The sequence below is a fragment of the Aythya fuligula genome, chromosome 8, assembly GCF_009819795.1.
Source record: "Aythya fuligula isolate bAytFul2 chromosome 8, bAytFul2.pri, whole genome shotgun sequence".
NCBI classification, from domain to species: Eukaryota; Metazoa; Chordata; class Aves; order Anseriformes; family Anatidae; genus Aythya; species Aythya fuligula.
In genome coordinates this window covers 1,944,621-1,967,709 of record NC_045566.1, presented here as the reverse complement: position 1 = coordinate 1,967,709, position 23,089 = coordinate 1,944,621, and the positions used below count along the sequence as shown (strand labels likewise).

At 41.2% G+C, this 23,089-nt stretch overlaps 1 protein-coding gene across 3 annotated transcripts in view; it reads left to right on the top strand.

Moving 5' to 3' along the window:
- The first annotated feature begins 2,807 nt into the window (after positions 1 to 2,807).
- The window catches only part of LEPR (leptin receptor), a 33,424-nt gene continuing 13,142 nt past the window's right edge, over positions 2,808 to 23,089 (top strand). For 2 of the 3 annotated variants that reach the window (XM_032192746.1, XM_032192748.1), the window contains exons 1-9: positions 2,808 to 2,884; positions 7,562 to 7,620; positions 10,243 to 10,551; positions 11,533 to 11,650; positions 16,157 to 16,362; positions 17,734 to 17,879; positions 17,968 to 18,112; positions 20,223 to 20,519; positions 20,694 to 20,811. In XM_032192746.1, coding sequence (XP_032048637.1) covers positions 7,581 to 7,620; positions 10,243 to 10,551; positions 11,533 to 11,650; positions 16,157 to 16,362; positions 17,734 to 17,879; positions 17,968 to 18,112; positions 20,223 to 20,519; positions 20,694 to 20,811 — 1,379 coding nt within the window. In that variant the 5' untranslated portion in view covers positions 2,808 to 2,884; positions 7,562 to 7,580. Of the gene's footprint in view, positions 2,885 to 7,561; positions 7,621 to 10,242; positions 10,552 to 11,532; positions 11,651 to 16,156; positions 16,363 to 17,733; positions 17,880 to 17,967; positions 18,113 to 20,222; positions 20,520 to 20,693; positions 20,812 to 23,089 lie in introns of those variants that run through there. The other variant, XM_032192747.1, reaches the window with a different exon arrangement.

Genomic DNA, 23,089 nt, shown 5'->3' with positions numbered 1-23,089 from the left:
CTGTAACCTAATCTCTACTTTTGCTGTTTGTTTTAGTATTTTTTTTTCCAAGTCTCATTTGTGATATCTTTAGTGACTTCTGGCATGGACTGTTGTTAGAGACAAAGTACTCTTGGTGTATATTCGACTGTGTGCCTGATCTGAACTGGAAAATCACGTGCATAACTGGGCCCATAGCTATGCATTAGAAGAAAGAACATACGTACAAAAAGGTGAAATAAAAAAATCTTTTATCTCACTTAGTTACTGGACTTCTGACTTCTGAGTAAAGGTAGCTTCTAAGCTACAAACGGTGTAGCTTTTCGGAGAAGTACAGATTGCTACAGTGTGCTCATTGTTCATTTTCAAACCATTTTGCATAACCTGGGATGTTTTTCATTTTTCCAACTTCAGACCTGGTCTTTATCAATTTAATAGCTGAAAAGCTCATTCTAGCAATTCAAGGTCAGGATTTAAATTTAATTTTAGTTATTAATTTTCACTGTCAATTTCTTCACTATGACTCAGGATTTGTAAGTTGCAGAAGAGCAGTATAGTAAAGAAGAAATTAAAGTAGTCTCTCTGTGTCCAGGTGGTTCACAGAAATGCAATTAAAAAAAATAATGAGAAATAATTATCTATCTTCCAACTGGTTCATAACTGTGTTAAAGCCTACTGCTTTTTTTTTTTTTTTTTTTTTTTTTTTAAACCACATTTTCTTTGACAATTTTGTGATGCAGAAATCAGTTCCAGTTGGAAATTTAGGTGTTTAAGGAAACCAAACTCCATTGATTAATAGTCAAATTCTAAACAGAAAATAAATTCTGCAGGAGTTTTTATTCTAAAGAGTAAATCCAGATTACATTTCAGAACAAATTGCTTTGGACCAGCAAGTCCTCTGTAGACAGTGAATGTTAGTCATGCTAAACTGTGGTGTATGCCCACAAGGAGTTTCAGTGAACAGGGCTGCATGTAGGGTAAGGTGGAACCTGGAAGAATAAAGGTATCGACCATCTTCTTCTGAAGGTTTCATTGCAGTGCATGCAAAAGTAATGATCCAAGTTTTCTATCTGCAAATATGAGGTATTGGATTGGTAAATTGGTCAGAAATGATTGCTTGTTACATGAAAAGAGGAACAGGCTTCTCTACATATCATCCTGTATGTAAATACGCCATGTTTTCTGACTTTCTGTACAGATTACTGCTTTTTTTTTTTTTTTTTTTTAAATGGTGCATATGACTGGGTTGCCAGTCTGTATGTCTATGTCTATCTGGATCTATATGTACCAAAGACATTACTTTATAACTATGCATGTATATTTTATGTACATGTATATCTCATGTACATTCATGAACTGTATGTACAATTTTGTGTATATAACCAATACAGCTTAAAGATGACAGATTAAGCTACTTTCCTTTTTAATATGCTTAGAAAAACCGAAGACACAGGGACGGTAAGGATACTTTGAAAATAAAGCTCTGATTTTTGTTCGTAAATAATCTTAGAACAAATTACCATTTAAAAATCAATCCAAATACTAATTCAAATGATCCGTAATACTGCAGGTGAAATCATCACTGCACTGAAGTCGATGGCAAAACTTTTATTATTTTGCCCAACATTACATGCTGTCTGTCTCGGGTAAATGAGTTTTTGTTGTCGTTTTTAATAAAAGACACTTTATAAATAACTGTTCTTTTAAAACAGTCGTCTGTGTGGCTTACAAAATGGGCTATTTTGTAAGTTTCCTGTATGTTTCCTGTGTCTGTACTATTTTAAGTTTTAAAATCACATTTCTTGATCAAAATCATATTCTTACATGAATGCATGCGGCGAACACTGTGGTATTCACACTTTTGGGTTCAAATAGTTAAATGTAACAAATTGTGTCGAATGTTCACATACACCTTGGAAGTCTCTGACAAGCTAATAACATTAACATTTTCACAACTTTAAAGAACGGGGTTTTCAGGACTAACTTCTGGTACCTTCACTCACTTTCAGGTATGTAATTGAATAAATAGAGAAAACTGAGCTGGACCACACTGCTTGCAGTTAGAAGCAGAAGTTAGAAGTTATATGCCAGTTAGAAGCAGCGTGTCTGTCAGATTGTTTAGGGCACTAAATCTTTGTCCTTCTGACAAGGATGTTTGTGTTAGGATCAGTACTTCACAACCTTTATATGCCTATCATTTTGTGACAATTCCGAGAACCTCGGGAAGCACATTAAATATCTTACTGGTCAGAAAAGCACTGCCTGTGCCTGTGGTCGCTGCTACCTCCTGCATTAGCAGCCGGCCCCCGAGCACAGCCTCTGCTGCGGCTGAGCGCTCATTAAGCTCCCAGCAAACGTCTCCGTGGCTCCAGGCAGCACTGGTCGTCCCCCGAAGGTTCCCTGTTCACGTAAAAAGAAGGAAAAAAGTAAGAACTGCCCTTAACTTTCCTCAGTACCCACGCCGCGGGGAGCCGTTGTGACAGGAGTTTGTCAGCCTCCCCCCTGCCCGCGCTGCCCTCACCCGGGAGCGGGGGGCGCTGCCTCCGTGGGGTGAAGCCCCCCGTCGTCCCGGGGGCTGTGTGGGGCTCAAACTTCCCCCGGGGCCCCCTGCCATGGGAGGAAAATTCAGCTGAAGTACCCGGGGGAGCCCCCGTCCCGCTCCGCCCCGCGCTGACGGGGCCCCTCCGACATCTTGTCCCTGAGGCGAGGCGGCGGGGCCGGGGCGGGCTGTGAGGGGGGAGCCGGGGGCAGGTGGGGCTGGCGAGGCGGGGCGGCTGCTGCGCCCCGAGCGGGGTTATGAGGGACAGTATGGGGCTGTGAGGGACCGTATGGGACCGTGAAGGACCGTATGGGGCCGTGAAGGACCGTATGGGGCCGTGAGGGGACCGGGAGCGAAGCGGAGCAGGTCCGGGAGCGGGGCGCTTGGGGCAGCCGCGGGGCGGTTCGTGACGGCAGCGGGCGGCGCGGTGCCCACGGCCGGACCTTTCTGCTCCTTCCCCTCTTTCCCTCCTGAGGCTGAGCGCCTGAAGAGAGAGAAACCGCGCTGAAATCGCGAGTATGGTGACGGGCTGCGTGTGGGGACTCCGCCGTTAATTACCGCACGGGTAATTAGCGCACGGGGGCAGCCGCTGGCTCTGACCACAACCGCCCGCGGTGGGCGCCGAGCCGCAGCCCCCTGCTCTGTCAGGGTGTTTTGGGGTCTCTGCTGAGGTGTTTTGGGGGCTCTGCCTGAGGTGTTTTGGGGTCTCTGCCTCTGGATCCTGCCTGCGGTGGGTGCTGGAGGGGCTCTGGTGTCGCGAACTGGGGGCAGCCGCAGCCCGTCGAGGGGAGAACCCGCTCCGGGGGGTGTTTGGGGTGGGTTTGGGGCGTTTTTGGGACGTGGTGCTGTTGGGTTTCGCAGAGCCGGAGCCTTTTACCTCAGCAGGGATTTCTTTTGCTGCCTCTGGAGACGAGGGTGGTGCTGCTGCGGGTCTGCTGGGGGGAGGTGGGCACCTCCTGCTCCCCTGGTTAAAGCTCTGGTGGGATCTGAAAGCAAAAACTTCAGATAATTTTCATTGCTATTGTACTTTTCATTTGCTCTGAACTCCTTATTTATGCTGCTTGCATATGCTAAACGACAACAAATTCATGCCCATTTAGGGCTGACCCCAAATCACGGGTGTTGTCAGAACCCCACAGGAATGGAAAACCCCATAAAGAGCAGGCCAGGAGGTGCTGTATGGAGGCATTACTGCTCAAATATTTGTATGCATAATCGAGAGCTTCTGAATAGTTAAAAACAGCTGTAGCAGAGAGCCTGCAAAAGTCGGGGACAGTTTGTATGCTCGTGGTATTATGTTCCTGTTTCCCATTAACTAGCAGCTGTTGTTGTTTTTTTTGGGAGGATGGGAGTAAGAAAAAGGAAAAAAAAAAACCTTCAGACTCTGTATATGTGTGTGGGTACATTGTTGGAGGGAAAATATGCGATCCTGGCAGCTGAGTTTCTGCAACTCTCTGTAGGTTTGAGACTGCTCGCTGACAAACCGCTGCTACGTGAGGCTCTGATCCCGCTGCGTTTGCTCGTCTCGTCCCGCTGCTCCTGTGAGGCTGGGTGAGAGCTTCAGGGTGAGACCAGAGCTGTCAGGGCACGCTGCTCGCTCACGGCCAGGCTGGGCTGATGCTCACACCTGCCTCGTACGGCAGTCCTCTTCCCACATTAACTTTGTGGTTTGGTTTTGTGTGTGTGTGTGTGGTGCAGGAGGCAGACACACAGAAGTGCAAGCTGTCAGGACAAGAAGCTGTTGGGGGGAAAAATGAGGAAAAGGGCAGTTTCAGAGGGCAAGGGCAAACGGTCAGTATGTTTTTCTGAGCCCATTGAGCAGGTGTTTGTGGATTACCAGCCGTGTTTCAGGCTGTGCTGAAGATGTTTCCCATGCTAGGGTGCCAGTGAAGTGTGTGACTTCTCAGCCGACCTGTAGCAGATGACCTCATTTTCATTATCATGCTCCTTGCTTATCATATTTGCTGTTTTGCTTTCCTGCCTTGATAAAAATCCCATTGAACTCTCCTTAACTAAAGTTTTTTCTACATCTGTGAGCATGGAGAGGGAGAGTAAGAAAGTGGAAATGTCACCTTCTGCACAGCACCAAAGTTGGTTCCAGGATGCAGCATCTTCAGGCCAATGTGTTAAAGCAGGCCCCAATTCTTCCCATTTGTGTGGAGACTTCCCCCAACATGCACAAAACCATTTGTCCTCGTTGTGTTAACTCTTTGCAGGACAGAACTGTAGTTACAAGGTTTCATAATGTTCCTTTGTTAAACTTCCAGTTCCTTTAGCGATTCTTGTAAAACTTGGATCTTTCTTTCAGTGCAGTTTGGATTTATGGTAAATTCAATATTCTCACTGCAAAAAGTGTTTGGTACTCCTGCCCAATCCAGTAGGACATTGGTCGTATCCTGGGCATTACCTGCAGGTAGCTCTTTTTTACCCAGCCTCTGTGCAAAGTATCCAGGAGGGATGCTCGTGCTGATGACTTGTAGTTTGTGTTGCTTTCTTGATGCTGCTCAGCACTGTTTTTTTTTGTTTGAGAGTATTTTTGGGACCAGAGGTTAAAAGCAACAGCTTTGTGGTATCTGCTTACATCGATGCAATAGAAGGAGAAAAATAAATCATCTTGAAGTGGTCTGAACTATGTTTTTGCCTTCTGGCCCAAATATTGTTAATTATGGTGAAATTGGTGCTGATATCAGAGTCTCTTTGATTGCTCTATCTGGATGTTTATATGGCAGCAGGAAGTGAAGATGCTGTTATCTTCAGGAGGCTGCATAAGTACAGCTTTCTTCTTTGAAGAGTCCGTGGTCTGTGGTTGCTTTCCCTTCAGTCTGTGGGAGGTATTGCCTTCCTGCATCTGGGGACAAGCGAGAGATAGTGTTTCACTGATGCTGCACGTCCTGCTTTGAAATAGTACAGTGGAGTATGAATGGCTGCTGGAATTGAGGTTCTTTTCTTTAAACATCTAGGAACAGAAGGGCTAAGGTACCTGGGTGGCAGCTTTAGCTTCATTCGGTCTGGGATCTCACAACAGGAGATCCAATGATGGGCCGTGACTTTATGGACCATTTAGAGCTTTGGTTGGTGGAAATATTTTACTTGTGATCAGTAAGAGCTCTAAAGACATTTTCAGTAATGTCCATGACATACCAATAACTCTATAAGCCTTTGGTGTGGATGTCTGATTTCCTTGCACAGCATATGGAAGTGGTCTCTGCCAGTTCCTACTGAGAAGTGGTTGAGCTACGAACTGCAAATTCTTCTTGCGCCTATAAAAGGGGAAAATGGACTGGCTTTCATTAAACCATAGATTTAATAATGGGAATGGCATATGTTTATGCCAAGTAAATTGTTTTAAAAGCTTTTTTTTTTTTTTCCCTCCGGTCAGAAACTTTCAAAAAACTAGGTAACTTTCATCATAGGCTTTTGGAAATAATCCCAGCCTGTATCTTCGTGAAATGGCAGGCTTAGTAGGAGGCTGTAGCTAGTCTAATTCCGCTGGCCTTCATGGCTCACTTATTAGGAAATTGGCTAATGGCAGATGTACAGGGAAGGCTGGCCTGGTAACAGCTCTGCTGAGAGGCAAATTTTCCTCCGAAGTAGGGGTTGTGGAGCACTGCCTTTGAAATCTTGAGCTTTCCTCTTTAATTGATCAAAATGTAGCTTAAAATGTAGTCTGATTATAACCTGGGTGAATGGGGAGAAAAGTGGATGGGACTGACTCATTTTTCAGACCAGAAAGAGGACAGTCTGTGCTGAAGGAACGGCTTGGCTCCAGCCCTGCTGAATTTCCAAGGGCTTTTCGTGTAAGAGAGCTCGCAGGGAGACAACACCACAGAAATACTGTGGCTGCCCCGCTCAGAGCTCTGCTGCCGCAGGTAGACAGCTATGCCCATCAAATTGCCTTTTCTTTAAGCCATGGGCAAGGCTTAAAGCAGCATCAGGGTCCCTGTGTGATCCTGGTAGTCTCTGGCGAGGACTTAAGGGAGAGGAGGGATAGTTCTGGGTGGAGTCTGGGCACAGAGCAGCTTTCCTTTCCTCAGTCAAACCCCTTGGCTTTATTAGCAGCCACCAGTTCCCGTGTGCAGGTGCCCCTCTGCCCTGTGGTGGCTTTCTGGCACTTTGTCCGGGGTGAGACAGCGAGGATTTCTCACCTTCTGTGCAGGACGAGCAGGGAGTGCCCTGCTTCTTCTCCTGCTCCTCCACCACCAAGGCAATTTGCTTCCACACAGCTCCCGAGACCAGGTATCCTCGTGCAGCGCCGCGTGATGCAGTGCATGCTGCCCCAAACCGAAAAGCCAGGGGATTACATACGTTGGCACCAGCTCTCTTGGCAGCATCGATGGTCTCGAGGAAATTGTTCTCAAAATTATGTAAGGAATGAGCACGCCTTTGGAGGGGCTCCCTGAATCTTAGTTCTCGCCACAACATTCTCCGTCGGACTCATTTTACTGATCATCCAGTTCTAGTTAACTACAAAGGCAACCAAAGTCTGTGTGTTTTGCTCTGATATACCCTGTCAAACTGTTTTTGTTTTTTTTTAAGTATAAAATGCTTATATTTGGGCTTCAACAGAATTTGTGTGGCTAAAATATGAAAATCAAGAAGAACGAAGTACCTCAAATGAAAGAAAAGTATTTAAATATTAGTGTAAAGTTTGGTGAAGTCTTCACCAAACTGATGTTTGGATGCTTTTGTGTATGCTGTACTTTTTTTTTCTTTTCTTGGGGGAAGAGATACTTGAGTATCTTTTGGGCATTTTGATAGTTTAGATTCCTAGTGCCTTTCAGATTACCAAACCCAGAAAGTGTTCAACAGTCAGCCTGGAGGAATAAGGCACTATGTAGTTCAAATGATGTAAAAAAAAAAAAAGCTGCATTGATATTTAATTGATATGCTGAGCAGTGTTAACGGGTTTTATTCCCAAATGACATTCTGATTTTGTTGTTGCTTTCTGTTACAAAGGTGTGGAGACCAAAGTAAAAGAAGTGCACCGTAATGAAACCCTGATGATAATTATCATTCTCAGTTTATTTTCTATATGTTTTTCAGACCAGCTCTTCAAAACAAGATGTACTGGCAAATCATTCTGACCACGGCTGTGCTGTTGGGTAAGTTACCAGTGTTAAAAATAAGTTTGTTGGAAATGGTTTAGAATGAAGAGTACTCACCATTTCTGTTTGCAGTGGTGTTTCAAGTCATATTACTGCATTAGGATCTTATCATAATATGCAGCTAGTATATGCAAAGGTCCTGATCTATCATTGTGCAGAGCTGAAATGTTGATGCTTTCGGGGCTGTGTTTTGTACATTATCCCAAAAAGCAGCTCAGTTGATCTGCAAGATCAGGATATATCAATAGAATATATCTGGTGGGTCAAAATGTATTCAGATAAATGCCTCAATCAGAATTTGGGAAGATGAGAAACTCACAGGCAATTTGTTCTGTTACCCTAACAAGTCCAAAAGCAGTTGGGAAAACCCAGGTTTCACTGGAACCACAAAGTTTCTGCTCAGTTCGGTGTAGCCAAGGTGTTGCTTTGAGTTTGAGCTTCGTTTTTTTTTGGTAGCTGACATTTTCTTTCATGTGCACAATGCTGTTAAAGAGTGCTTAATTCACTGTAAATGTTGATGAATGTAATAAGCTGTTGTTCTAATTGGGAAATGTCCACAACAATGCTGGTGTATGCTCTCCAGGGACAGATGGTATTTTGCCTTTCATTGTTTTGATTTGAAAAAAGAACTACTTAAAGACTTGATGATAATGTTCATGGAGAAAGCAGATACCACAATCCAATGAAGTTAGTTTCAAAATCTGCATCTTTTATCTTCATGAAGGATGAAGAAATCGCTAGGCAGTGCACATGCAGTGTCAAATATTGTGTTGATGACAAATTCTTCTTTCAAATACCTTATGTAATCTTAAGATGTTGTGCACCTTTTCATTAGAAAACCTGAATGCTTCAGGGAGTTTTCATTAGGCTTCAGAGCTGTTGTGTGGCCTGCAATGACAGAAAATCAGTGCATCTATTGACTGGCCATCTCTGTGTCCAAATAAGCAAATACCCGTGGTTAGCATCTTTGTAGCTCTCTTAACCCAGGCACTTAAATACAGAGCCACTTGAGAGGCAGATCTGTGTGTGTTGGCCTCCCATGTGTCCATGGCACAGAGAAACAGTTCCGTCTGGAGCAGGGAAGTGTTCTTAATGCATGCTGTGATAGCAGGCATTTAAAAGCTAGAGCAAGCCTATGCCAAACATTCTGTGTTGTAATTCATTATGGCTCTTTTATTTTTAAACACATCTGCGGAAATGGCAAGTAGCTGCATACATTTTGATTTACGGGATCTAATTAATCCTGTGGTGTTGATAGTGTGATAAGAGAGGGGAGAGTATGTTTTTTAGGAGAAAGGTGACTTGGCAGGAATCTCTTCGCACCCCTCAATTGACTCCATGAATTGGGCAGTATATTGGTTAACTGTCCTGCTTCGTAGGCAGTCACGTCACTTACTCATTTGTTCTTTTTTTTAATCATGTATTTTGGACTATTAGTCTGTTCAGTCAACTGAATCCTCCATATGGTGCCAGGGAGCCTAATGAAGCTGATATTTACAGAGGCACAAACTCTTTTAAACAAGACAGGAGAAAAGAGCAGAACCCCTCAGGAGCCTGGCATTACAAAATCTGTGTAAAGACAAAACGAAGCACTTCAACGCTCTGCGTAGTGATGTGGTGTCTGCTTTTAATGCAGTGTGCATCTACTTTTAAAAAGCTTTCATTTTGTATTTTTACATTATTAACCTATGCACTATTAATCAAACAGTCCTAGAGATTTTTTTTTACTATTATTTTAGATGTTGCAAGGCATAGAGTATGAATTAATTTCTATCTAATGAGTGGTTTAAAATATTTATGCCCTAACTGAGCAAAAAGCTAAAAGCAAAGAAGCGCACAAATCACACTCATGCCTTTCTGTAACTGGAGCTTTAATCTTTGGCATTCATTCAGTGTTTTACAGTAAGCTATTTCCAAAAGCGATCCGTTCATCACTCTCAGAATCATTGTTAGTGCAATTCAAGCCATGGCTTACTAACAAGAGCTATGACTGTGGTCGGAGCACTTTTATTTTGAAGAATCTAAGTCTGATGGAAAGATCATTGATTCTGTGACTATTTTTTTCCTACATCTCATTTCCCAGATAATGCTCTGGAGTTGCATAGTTGCGTCCAGTCATATATTCTGGTAATGCTGTTCCGTGAAATTTAACAGTTACAATGTGACTGTGTTATATTTACAATGGGATTATTTTTTGCTGCAGTAATGGCACCATGTTATTAAGAGCTGGACTGCAAATGTCCCAGCAGAGTGTGTTAATTTAGAATTAGGATTTGGTGTATTTTAAATGAATAGAAGCCAGTTTACCCCAAAGTGATGCTTCCCCTACAGTCTTGATCTTGACCTATTTGAAGAGGTTGAGAAAACAAAATGTTTGTTGTAGTGACTCTGGGAGAGGAAGCTGGCACTTGGCGGTTGTGACACCAGTTCAGAGGGTGTGATTTTCAATATTTTTGTTTCCAGCTCAGAGGAGATAAGCCCCTGGAAATGATTTTCTTTTTTTTTCTTCTTCTGTAATGAAAGTGTTTCTGTGTAACATCGGCCACTCCTTTCATTGTCAAGCGATAAAAACTTTTACCTTTATTTTTGGTATCTTTTCCTTTGTCTTTTTATTTGCAGACTTCATTCACGTGGCCGTTGCCCATTGTATGGTCCATCAGATTCTTCCCAGGAACTTTACGTTACCCTGTATGTTGCTGAATGAGACAATTTTGAGTCCTTTCTCTGCTGGAGTTGTAGAGAGCTGGTCTGGTTTGATGAGAGAGCATGGAGCTGCTGAAACCAACCCTCCCTTGCTAATGAATGAAGAAAGTTTTCTGTGTTGCCTTTGGAGTGATAACAACATTGATTGTTCTTTGTACAGAGCAAGCATGCAGCCAAGGATGTTTATTCCTTCAGAAATCAGCATCTCTGCTTCTCAGGAAAGAGGTAGGTTTTTCAGTCAAAGGCATGGTAAGTTACTTGTTCTCCCAAAAAAAGTTTTTTTGTTTTTTTTTTTTTTAGTAGGTTTTTGTTGTTTGTTTTAATGGGTATTATTTTTTATCCAGAGCAGACAATGTAGTATAATATATTGGAAGTCTGCAGTGGAAGGCAAAAGAAAGTGGTAATAGCACGTATTTCATTCAGCATTTCTGTAGAAAGACAGACAACCATTTTTTTCCCTTTGAATATGTAGTACTGCTTATGAAGATGCCCATGGGACATCCTCAATGGGACATTTTGCAAGCCCAAATCTTCACAGGTGTTTAGATGTTTTGGAAAAGAGTTCGATTTTTTTTTTTGTGGACTTCTTCCCTGACTGGATTGCTATGCCTTTTAGTAAATATCTGTGTGTGGATTTGATGGAATTACTTTTCCTCGACTGTCTTTCTCCCTCTGTAAACCACACTATGCGAGCAACATAGGGACCTGTTTGTCTGCTGACTTAGGCAGAGTAGAATTCTGTTTTACAAGTGTTGTCCCATGGGAGAAAAAATCTCTTTTAAAGACTGCCACATGAAATGTGCTGCAGTTGTGTATGCCACACGACTGCATGTGTGAACAGAGTGTATGCAGTGCAGCCACACAGAGGCTGTACGTGTTAGCAGCAAAATCTTCAAGCAGCAGCAGCTTCATTTCTTACTTTGCCTTGTTGCCTTGTCCCTATAGCTCTGTAAAATATATTCCTTCTCTAATTAGAAGGCAGCAGGCTGTTACCATACAAGTGGTTAACCTTTTCTGTGTTTAAGGCTGTATACTGGTCCCCAGTTCAAAAAGGATTGTTTATACACATTTGCATATGTGGGGTCCAGCCTTGCCTTCATGAGTATCTGTTACTTGTCTCTTTTTTAGGGAATTGTACTCTGGCTATTCCGTTGTTTTTTGCTTTTCATATAGTTGAGAAATGTTTTCTCTCTTCCTTTTGTTTAGATTCAAATTGGAACATTGAATGTTGGATGAAAGGCAAGCTGGATCTGTTAGTTTGTAGCCTCCGGTTTTTGAAGCTACACTTGAGACCTGATTTGAAGGTTAATCTTTTATACGCTGTGTAAGTACAGACTTAAATTTCTCACTGTTGGCATTAGAAATCCGAAAGCATTTTCAAAAACATCAGCATTAGTCTCCCAGGCTTGCAGCACATGTAACATTAGTACCATGACATGTACATTAGTACCATGAGCTTTACAAGCTGATGATGCGGTTTATACCTTGCCTTATCTCAAAGTAATCAAGGGCAGTACAGAGGAAAGCCTGTGGTTCTGTTTTTGAATGAGAAACGATAAGCTTGGAGGGACCCTCTCCTCTGTTCTTACCATGCTTCTTGAAATGCTTTAATGAAATCCCTACTGGCTTGCTAAAATACCTTTGCTGTTACACTTAATTCTAAAGCTGTGATCTTGGTTCTGCATTTTTGATGGTTTTGACCATAATGTTCTCTCAGAGTAATTATGTGACTTGGCATTGTATTAAATGTTGCTGTGATCACACTGGTGCTGCTGAGCGGTACCCACCTGCGTAGTTGTCACTGGCGTAAATACTCCCTGTAATGGTGGTACGTGGTAATCATCCCGACTGGGGGGTGGGCACATCTTTGGTACAGAACCCATCTGTTTTGGTTTTAAACCAATCTATTTGATAACACTTCCAAAACCACGCTGTTTCTCCTGTATTATTGGTAGGTTGGAAGGAATAGTGTGAACATGCAGACTGAATTTCTTCAGGAAACAAGCTAAGTATAAAGTGTTGGCCATGCTGAATTTACAGGTGACAACTTCTGTTTAAAATACAGAACTGGATGACAGGTATCACTTACCACAAATTATATCTGTAGTCAGTGTAGGAAGCAACACTATTAATTGATAATAAGTGTGGTTGTTTAGTTGGCATCATGTGTTAAAGCTGAAACCAGATTTTGAGTGGGTTCCCACTCTGAGTGTTCCTCACTTTGCTTTGTGGCGTACCGCTACATGTGTGTTTGTGGGAGAAGTAGATCTGCCTCTGTTCCATTCAGTCTCAGCTGCAGTAGGAAAATCTCGGTCAGTAATCCTAGCGTAGTAATCTGTATATTGATTTTTTTGGGGTATGCCTGACATCCGTGGAACAGCAGATTCAGGTCCCAGCTGGTATGAAAAGGTTCTTTGTATTTTGAAGGGAATTCAGTAAGTATCGTGCGATTTATGAGAGGAGGCCCTAAAGGCTCCCTAGAGTTCTTGTGGCATTTCTATATTTGATTACTTTTAGCTGAAAAGGCAAGATGCAGTGCAGTCCCTGACACTGCAGAACAAGTTTCACTACCCAAACTTAACATTAATGTTTTTCTTTTAGGGTTCCTGTGTTCTGGGGGAACAGCTAGCAAAGCATTTCAGATTGTACGAAGGTGACAGCTTCCCCTCTTGGCTTGCTGATACCTTAACGTTTTATTCACATGAGCCAAAATACCTTGAAAACATTCCCAGATTTAAAAATATGCATTCCTGGCATGTGTTACTCCCTGGGAGTCTGGAGCTTAGGCCAGAATTCTCACATATAAGACAAGCAATGTATGAAAATAATGACCTAGAAGAATCAACATCACAAAGTTTGAGTCCTCAGCAATTTTGAGTTTTTCAGGATTAAAGATGTATCTTTTTTATTTTACACATCCACAGTTTGCCTGCTTGTAATAATACCAAGTTACTTTGAATAGGAAATGTTTTGTTCTGTCCAAAATAGTGCTGCGATAGCCTGTTACCTCCCCCAGCACTGTGTCTTTGGGAGGAGAAAGATTATTCTGAAACATAATTAGACGAATTAGGTTAATTGTCTCCCAAAAGTGAATGATCTTTCCAGTTGTATGTATTCTAGGAATGCTGCAAACCTTGATGGTAATTACATTAACTGAAATCACTTAGCCTTAGGGATCCTTTTGCAGTGGCACAGATGAATGCTCCCGGTTGAATTTTGAGCGCTGCTTACAATTTGCCCTTTCGGTGGATGGTGATGCATCGGGTGTGCTCGTGTTTCTGCCCTGTTCGCAGTAACTGTGGGGCACTGCTTGACTTCTGGGCCTAGGCTTCTGGGTTCTGAGGGATAAATCACACGATTTACCTCAAGACTGGTGCCTTGGTTGAGCACATCATTTATATGTGGATTGTTCTTTAGCTGGAGAATACGAACCTTTCCTTGGAGACTTGGCATCCCGTGAGCTAGGCAGCCATCAGGTGTTCTGTGATGGTAAGGGGCAGCTTGTTCAAAGAAGTGTTGACCTAGAGCTGTTATATTTCACATGAATGTATATATACTTATTGAAAATCCTTACAACCCCAGACAGCCTTGCTCTATCAGTTCATCCATAAAGATTGCACTTGCACAAGCACGGTATAGAGAAATACCAAAAGCAGTGTTACAGTGGTGACCTCACTTCTCATAGGCCTCAACATCGCTACCCAAATGTGCTGTTGTACCTTTCTTGAAAATAGAAGACTTGTATTTCTTCTATCTCTTCTAAAAAAATTCTGACCCTTTGTTTTCAGTCAGATGTTCCAGTTGCAAGAAATAATTTAAACTTCTGGAGAGATATTTAGCAGCTTGTCATTTTCATTTCGTTCAAGTCTAAAAATTCAGTACAGGGCCACAGAGTAATTTAGCAAAAATATCAACACTTTCTGAAGTATGTGTGAAAACATCTGGGAGGCCTTCACTTAATGTGTTGACTAAAAGAACTGTCCCTGCACAACTGAAAACGATGCTTAGAGTAAAAAAGAAAAGCAGGTGTTGGACATATGCCCGTGTTAATTACATCTGTGGCTCAGGCCAAGCATTATTATATTTTTTTTCTCCTGTTGTGTCTTGTGCTTTAGCCACTTGTTTCCATCTTGGTCACATCTCACATCACCTTTGCACGTTTTCCTTCCCTTCTCTGTACACTATTGAAAGCTTAACTTCAGTTCATTAGTTTTCTCTTGAATGTCAGAGGTGGGCTCTTAGAATCCATTCACAAAAGTCTGTGTGTTTAGTACCTGTCTGTTTTTTTGTTCATCCCTCAGTGCCAAGACAAATCTCTGATTCCCCCAGCCAGCACTGTAAAACTGAATGAGGACAGCAATATGCACTCGTGTATTTGCTAAGCCCTCTATCTTTCCTCCCCCCCTCCCCAACAAGTTGGATGTGGCTACCGTTGTGAGATGTGAAGTGCTTCCTGAAGCAGGATTTATAGCTCAGCGTGCTGCAAGTTTCATAGGAAACTCCATTTTTAACAGCCTGTTGCTTTGTTTTAAGTTTATCCAGAGTTCTTCCTCTCACCCCACTGAATGAAGACACTGACCTCTCCTGAACTTCTGAGGGCTGTATAAGCATGAACTCCCCTACAGTCAGTATTTGTAGTTTGGGAACAATGGTTATTCTGTGACTGGATCCATCTGCAGCCAAACTGGGGATGACAGGCAGCTCGTGCAATCCCTGGCTGTGGCTGTTCTCCAAAATACTTTGGCTTTCTGTTGTTTTGCTTGTAGTCGAGACTCATGTGTTTAGCCCTGGCTTAGCAATTTGGAATGAGGTGATGTGAGGGCCCCTCAGAAAGCTGTCATCCACTCATCTTATCCCAAACTCGGTGTTGTGAGATGGTCCCTGTGTCTTGCCAGTTCTCCCAAATGCAGAGATCATTATCTTCTTTCTCAGTGTCTGGGTATCTTCCCTTGGGAGTGTGTCTGGTAATGTGGCTTAGGCTTTTCCTTTGCTTTGTGTAGCTGCCTGGGGAGGCAGCGAGGTGTCAGAGAAGCCTACAGTGCAGACAGTGCAGAAGTGAGATCTTGGTAGTTTCCTGACACAAGGGGATGGAAGACCTGCCTGGTATGGAGCCATTGGCTTTTCTTCTGGTTGTGCCTGCTTTATACAGTAAATAGATGAAAAAAATTTGTTTCTAGAAAACTTCAGCACAAAATTAATAATTCTGGAGAACACAGATGTCTTTTTTTTTTTTCCTGAATAATGTAAGTTGTTGAAATTTAGTACTAAATACATTCTGAATGATGGAGTTCTTTAGCCTGTTGTTACTTCAAATACTGTTTTCACTGGGATAAGAGTTTTTGGCTATTGTATTACTTATAATGTTTAATGGTAGCAGAAGCTAGAAGGAACATTACATTTGTTTAGATTTTATTTTGGTGCCCCACAAGTAGGATTTCAAAAGAAAACTCTGTGGGAGTGGCAGAGAACTGCATTTAGTCCAGGGTAGGGTAACTAAATTTGTGTACTCAAGGAGCATTTAGTAATGGTTGCCATCAGGATTTGGAAACTAATCTGACTGAACTACAGGTCTCATTTAGTATGGTAATGTGTTTGTTTTAAGGTCAGTCCTTAGGAATACTTTTCATTAAATCATCGTAACTACTTTAAACCATTTAAAAAGGGAGAAGCAGCAAATACAATTAGTTACAATTACTGTCTTTTTAACTTTTCTCATTACAGTTTTTTGTAAATAAACCTTACCCAGAGGGCAAACCTCCTTGAAATAGCATTGAGAAAACAAACAAACAAACTTTTTTTTGTTTTGTTTTGTTTTTGTTTTACCTTCTAGATCGGATCTGCCACTGGGAGATGTATCTACGAGCTCTCTGAAGGGGGCTGCCGTGGCTGCTCAGTGTGGCTGCAGTGAGTACGGCAAGTGTGAATGCTGCGTGCCATCTCCGAGACTCAACTACACTTACATCATGTGGCTGAAGATTGTGACTGGGGTAACACCTCTTTGGTCACCTTTGATGGCAGTCAAGCCCATAGATATCAGTAAGTATTACATACGTTTTAAACATTTATTTAGTAGGGAGCGGGATGTCTTTGTGGAGAAGGAGTGCACAGGCAGAACAGGAAAAGACTTGCTGGTGCTGTCTCAGTTGTTCAGGCTGGTGCCGTACACATTTCTTAGCTGTCTAACTCACGTTGAAGCTCTAGTACAAAACCATAGTCAGTAAAGACAACCTTCAACATACTTGAGCTTTTATTTCTAATTGGGGCCTCTTTGTGCCTGAGTTTGGGGCAGTGGTGGAGGTTAACTTTCTGTGTTGCGGAGGACTTAAATTAAAAACTGAGGAGGAAAAAAACCTGTACCTGATGTTACTTTGCAGTTAAGAATCTCTCTTCTCTCCAGCAGCTCTGCTGTTCTTATGCTTTCTTCCTTACACATACGATTCCAGCATTTTCAAAGTTGAAAAAAGTCCTCTAATATTTAACCAAATGAAAACCCTACTGGCATAATGAATTTGATATGTGTTCCTCTCCAGTATGCACAGTTATTACAGACCTTGGCAAATTTTAAAAAGGTAGGGACTGTCAGCTGAGGGGGGAAAATAGAATTTTTGTAAACTTATTTCTGACTGATGTGCTTTGCAGACAGAACAAGTTAAAAGTCTCTGGGTGAGATAGTTTTGAAGATGAGACGTTGCATATGTGTCGTGTTGCTTTTAAGTAATGCCACAGGAAAAAAATAAAAATTCAGAGTCGAGCCTGCCAGTGTTTAAAAATGATATTATTAAATTGTTCTGCTTAACGGAATATATTTGAAAAATGCATAATATTAGTATGTGCTCTGCCAAGATTTAGCTGAGTTAAGAATTAGTTGGAAAGTAAAAATTATTTGGAAAATAAGACGCACAGAAGTATGATGTAAAAGTTATAATTTTTTTTGTTTTAAAAGCTATGAGCCTCCACCCACATCAGTAATTTCTGCTGGTCTTGAGTAAGTTAATTGCATTGAGATGGTATAGAGGATTTGGATTAGTAATAAAAAATAAGTTCTGATTTCATATGCTGTGTTTGAGCTGAAAATAATAGCAGTTGCTCGGTAAGCTGAGTGAGTTTCCAGTAATACCACCTGCATGAGGTGACTTGAGCAAAGAAATCAAAGAATGGCCACTTCATATCTAGTCCAGCATTGCTAGGTGCAGGCTCCTACTCCAGTGAGCCCCAGGGCAGCTGTAGGAGTACACTTCCCAGTAATATTACATGACATTGCTCTGTCACACGTTATCTGCAGAGCAACTCTTGAAAACTGAACTTAAAGAAAAGGCATGAAAGACAATCCAGAATTGGTAGGTCATTACAGCCAGCAGTCACAGGCAGTGAGGTTAGCTGTAAACTTGTCAATTAATTTGTCTGCAGTAAAGCCTGAACCTCCTCTGAACCTGCACCTAGAAATGACAGAGAAAGGTGAAGTGAGGATCTGCTGGTCTGACCCCGTGCTGATGCCGTATCCCCTCCAGTACGAAGTGAACATCTCTGGAAACGCAGGTCCAAATGGCTGGCAGGTGAGTCAGCTCAGCTCTGTCCCTCTGCCTTTCCCTTTCTTTTCCCTAAATCGTTACGTAACTGTAATGGCTCCTGATAATCCACTAGGTGGTTCGAGTTGCTTTAAACACCTCACTGGCCATTGACAATTTGCTGCTTGATTCCTCCAATTTCGCTCAAGTGCGGTGCAAGAATCATTATGGTCCAGGGTTCTGGAGTGACTGGAGCACGCCATATAATCTGAAACTGGGAGGTAGGTCATGTGCAGTCACCCTGAGTAGTAAGTAGGCTTTCAGAATACAATAGATTTTCCAGTTTGTTTTGTGAAATCTCTATGTGTGAGCATGTGTCCAGGGAGATGCACTACATTATGTGCATGATTTGGGCTGAAAATCCCTCTGGAAACTGTTTAACCTGCTGCTTCGCTTCTGATATAAATTTACCTGAGCTCCTACTCTTTGCTTTGCATAACATTTGCATGAAATGATTAATGCATGGAGACTGCACAGTCAGCTTCATGACACCTCCATATGTGCCCTGTTACTTGCTCACCAGGCACCTGTTCAGACCCAGCAGCTCTTTTTCTAAGGGCTTTTCCATTTCAAAAGACAGCAGTGTTTAAATTCTACTCAATTTTAAAAAACAAAACAAACAAAAAAAAAACCCACAATTTTTCTCTTAATGCTTTCTCTAACTTTTAGTTTAGCACGAGGCTCTGTAGCTGAAGTAAAAGTGCAGAATACAGATTAAGGTTTGTAGATTTAATGTAATCCATTTTGGTACCTAGATGTACACCTGGTAGCTGTAGGCAAAATAGTGTTCTCTCTCATGTGCACATACACTCTTATTTTCAGAAGAGGTTTCTGAGTGTGTTGAGAAACAAATATGTATGTAAAAGAGGTAGATACCGTTAGATTTCTTTATTTTTTGTAATCCTGTTTGGGATATGCAATTGTATGAAACATACATCTCATCAGCAAAATAACCCCATTGTGATAAGCCTGATGCAGCCTAGAGAGAGTAATTGCTTCACTGCAGGAGGCTCAAATTGACATATTTTCCCAATGGCCAATGTTGGGATGAGCCAGAGGAAGACCAAGTGGAGTGTGCAGCACAGCTGGTAGTTGTTAACAGGAATGCTGCCTTGAATTCAGGTGTGCACGTGACTGCCAGAAGAGTATATGCTGAAATCAAGCAGTTACGTGTTTGTACAGCTGACTAGTTTCATGTTCTGATTTATATTTAATAAGAAAGTCTCTGACAATGACAGTATTTTAGGTCTTCTCAGCTGTCTAAGAGGGTCTGTGTTTTGGAAAAGTTCTGAAAATATCTGAGGTGGTTCCTGAACTACAAAAAGCAAACTTGGCCAATTAAGGAGTTTGATGCTGGCTTTGGGTCTCTGACAAGCTGTTCGTTTTCAGCCAGTGTATAACACATGCAGATTCCCAAAGTATTTGACTGATGGAGGCTGAACTTATGCATGTGTATGTGCTTTGCAAAATCAGTGTCTTTATGCCTAGGTGAATTGCTTATTGAATCACTGCTACCATTTGGTATCAACTACGTTGTTCAGATTGTAAAGCAATTTTTTAGAGTTTAATCTCCTGCTGACTTTAATAGGAGCAGGATTACTAACTATTGGAAAGCTTGATTTTTCTGTGCTTCTGAATAGCAAATCTCTCAAAGCCTATGTTCCAGTATTACAGAAATGGTTCAGCTAGCATACGCCTTCGACATCCTTTCAGGGTTCTGATAGGTGGATTTTTTTTTTTTCAAACCTACACACTGCTCTTCACTCAATTGGATCTTCTCTCACTTCTACCTCAGGACAGTTTTACAATTTTAAAATCTGTGGTGTATGCACTGTTGAGTTGTGCTACAGAAGCTAACTTTTTCTATGTACCAAGTACTTTTTGCAGCATTCAAATAAGGTGATTTTTCACAAGTGGATAAGCACACTCGTTTAGTTGGACCTGATGCCTTAAAAAAAGTGGGCTGAGTATGAAGTAGCAGTGTTGATCTAGTTTCCCAAGATTTAATTTACAGGAGCCCATATGACTCTCTGTTTCACTTATGCTGCTGTGCATTGTTTTTCATTCTACTCCCCAGTGATTTTCTACTCACTTAATTTCTGTTTGCATAGCGATATTAAAGATTATTTTTATCAGAATTTACAGACATCAGTTATAGAAGGAGACAGTCAACGGCCTATTTCTGCTCCTCTGCCCTGTAATGATTAATAATTATTAAGCTGGAAGAAGTAGGTGATTTAGAAATACAACTGGATAATAAAATTTTCTATTGACATATATGTTGTTGTTGTTCTGATTCTAATCTCAATGGACTTTTTTCCTTCCTTGTAGCTGAAGTCTTGTACTTCCCTTCTAAGATACTGACCAGTGTTGGTTCTAATGTTTCATTTCATTGCATCTATAAAAACAAAACCAAGAACGTATTGTCAAGGAAGATTGTTTGGTGGCTGAACTTAGCAGAAGAAATCCCAGAAAGTCAGTATACGCTTGTGAATGATCGCGTAAGCAAAGTTACTCTTTTCAACTTGAAAGCAACAAAACCTAGAGGAAATTTCTTCTATAACGCATTGTACTGTTGTCATCAAAATAGGGAATGTCATCATAGATACGCTGAATTATATGTAGTAGGTAAGATTCCAGATGATTTTAAATTATAATTTTGGTGCATTTTAATAGTAAGGTTAGAATATTTCAGTCTTAAACTCTACCGAGCTTTTATCAAGTAGTTATGACTTGTAATGCATGTTTTCTGTATAAAGAAGTATATCTTTATTAATAAACATTTAATGTGTTTTTAATTAGATGTGAATATCAATATCAAATGTGAAACTGATGGGTACTTAACTAAAATGACTTGCAGATGGTCCACAAACCCAAACACTTTGCTCGTGGGGAGTTCCTTGCAGTTAAGATACTACAGGTGTGTATAGCTTTAAATGCACTCTTTGTTTGGAAAGTGCTACCCTGGAAATACTTTAACAGCAAAGAATTCTGAGTAGTTATAATTATGAAATGTGCACAGTTTCTGTAAGCTGGATTTTTCCTCAGCTGGGACTCCAGAGGCATTATTTTTCCAGAGCTTTATTTTTTTTTTTTTTGTCTTTTGGACACACAAGAAAACTGGAGTGGGTTGCAGAAAAAAAAAGCTTAAAAAAGACAAAATTGATTATTAAATCAGTGATATAATCATCTTCATTCATACAATTAGTGCTCGTGAAAGTATTGCTTTACCATGAAATAAAAAGAATCCCTTTGAGTTACTAATACATTGAGTTTGAGAGTTTTCCTAAAATCATGTTAGTATTTATACAAACAAGACAGACAGACAGCCCGTCCTGAGGAATAATCTTTTGTTTTACTGGACTCTTTGCTGGACTAGTTATGCAAAAGTTTTGCCAAAATAAGCTTAAACCAGCCCTCAGAGCCTAATCCTTTGGAAAGCTGAGCTGTCTTTGCTAATGAAGGTGGGTTTAATTTTTTGAAATATTATCGTACCAAGATGAATATTTCTCAGGATTTTGTGGACTAAAGCAATAACTGAAATGGTTGAGATTTCATGTGGAGACTTTTAGGGCAGGATTAGTGACTAACTGACTAGTAAGGTGGGTTTTGTTTTGACTGTCTTCACAAATATGAATGTAATGAGTGCACTGTTGGGCAGGGAGCATGAAATAAACACTGTGCTGCTCTTGCCATGGTTTTTATTCTCACTTCTTCATTGTTCAGGTTCAGATAAAAAAGGTGGCTTGGTGTTTTTTGAATGCTACATGATAACCTGTCCGTTTGCTGCAGTGTTCATGCCTGATGAAACACTGAACAGTAACTGAACTGGAAATGCTTGCCAAATGATAGTATTTAATATGATTTTTCCTTCTGTCTGTTGGGTTGCTTTGTTTTGGTTGTTTGGGGTTTTTCTGAGTTGTGTTTGTGTCTGGTTCTGCTTTGTTAATGCTAAGGTCTGAAAGATCAAATAAATAAATAACTAAAGTTCATGGGGAATCCACATGAATGTAGTGACTACCAAAAAGTTTCAGGATAGGACTTACAAAGGTTTATAGCTATGAAAAAAGCATCACCATTTGCATAGCATTCTCTTGCATATTGTGAACAAAAATACAAAATGAACGTCTACTAGCCTGAAACCTGCTAAAACAGTCATTTAAAAAAAATAAAATTGTCCAAGCTCGATCATAGGAGACAAGGACAAATATACTGGAGTTGCGAGTGGTTGGTTAGATATAGGCAAGTCCTCGGGATAAAGGTTAGAAATTAAATGCTTTGCGTTGACATCAGACACATCATATTTTCCAAGAGCATGCAGCTATTCTTCTTACTGATGTGATTACATTTTACAGATGAAATCCCATGCTCTGCAATAATGTGGTGTGCTAGCTTTGCATGTTGGTGTTTTGTTTTCATTGGCTTGTTACTACGTCTTCCTCTACAGTCGGTGCTGCCAACACTAACAGCACAGAAATGATCATCCTAGAAAAACAGAATGCTAAACGAAACCTTCAAAGCACCAGACAACTGTTTAATCAGTATTAGCTATGTTGACAGGAAGAGGAAGGATTCAGCTAAGTCTTAACTTTTGTGGTCCGGCTGAATAGCTAATACCCGATCTGGCCGCTCTCACCAAGAGTCTGAGCTGTGCCCAAGCTTAGGAGAAATTTGGAAACTTGCCTTCCCAGCTCAGATAAAGTGTCACTGCCATTTTGTGCAGAGCCCGGGTCTCCTCTTCTGTGGCCAGTTGTGATACTGACCACATGTGGGAATTTAAAACCACCCTCTGGCATTGATACTCCTTTGGGATTTCAGTCTCCTGGAGACTTCCCTGTGTGGATCTGTTTGGGCGACTTTGCCCTGGTCATCAGGTGGTGTTTGGAAAGGCACTATGCCCAGCTGGAGGTCTGCCTTGTTAAGAAAAAACACTCCAGTAACACGATTCATGAGTATTAGAGATGCCTGTACCTTTCTTTTTGTACCTCTTCACGTTGTTAGTCTGTTATCAAAAGATTTTGCACTGGGGAAAGGCTTCCACATCCTGCAGTTTTTTTCAAGCTAAGAGCCAGAGCTTTTAAGAGTAATACCACAGTGTTTTTTATCCATTCAGTGCAGACTTAGTTTAGACAGATCATGAACTTATCATCAAAAAAAAAAAAAAGCAACACACGTTTCCAGTGACACCATCTGTATTA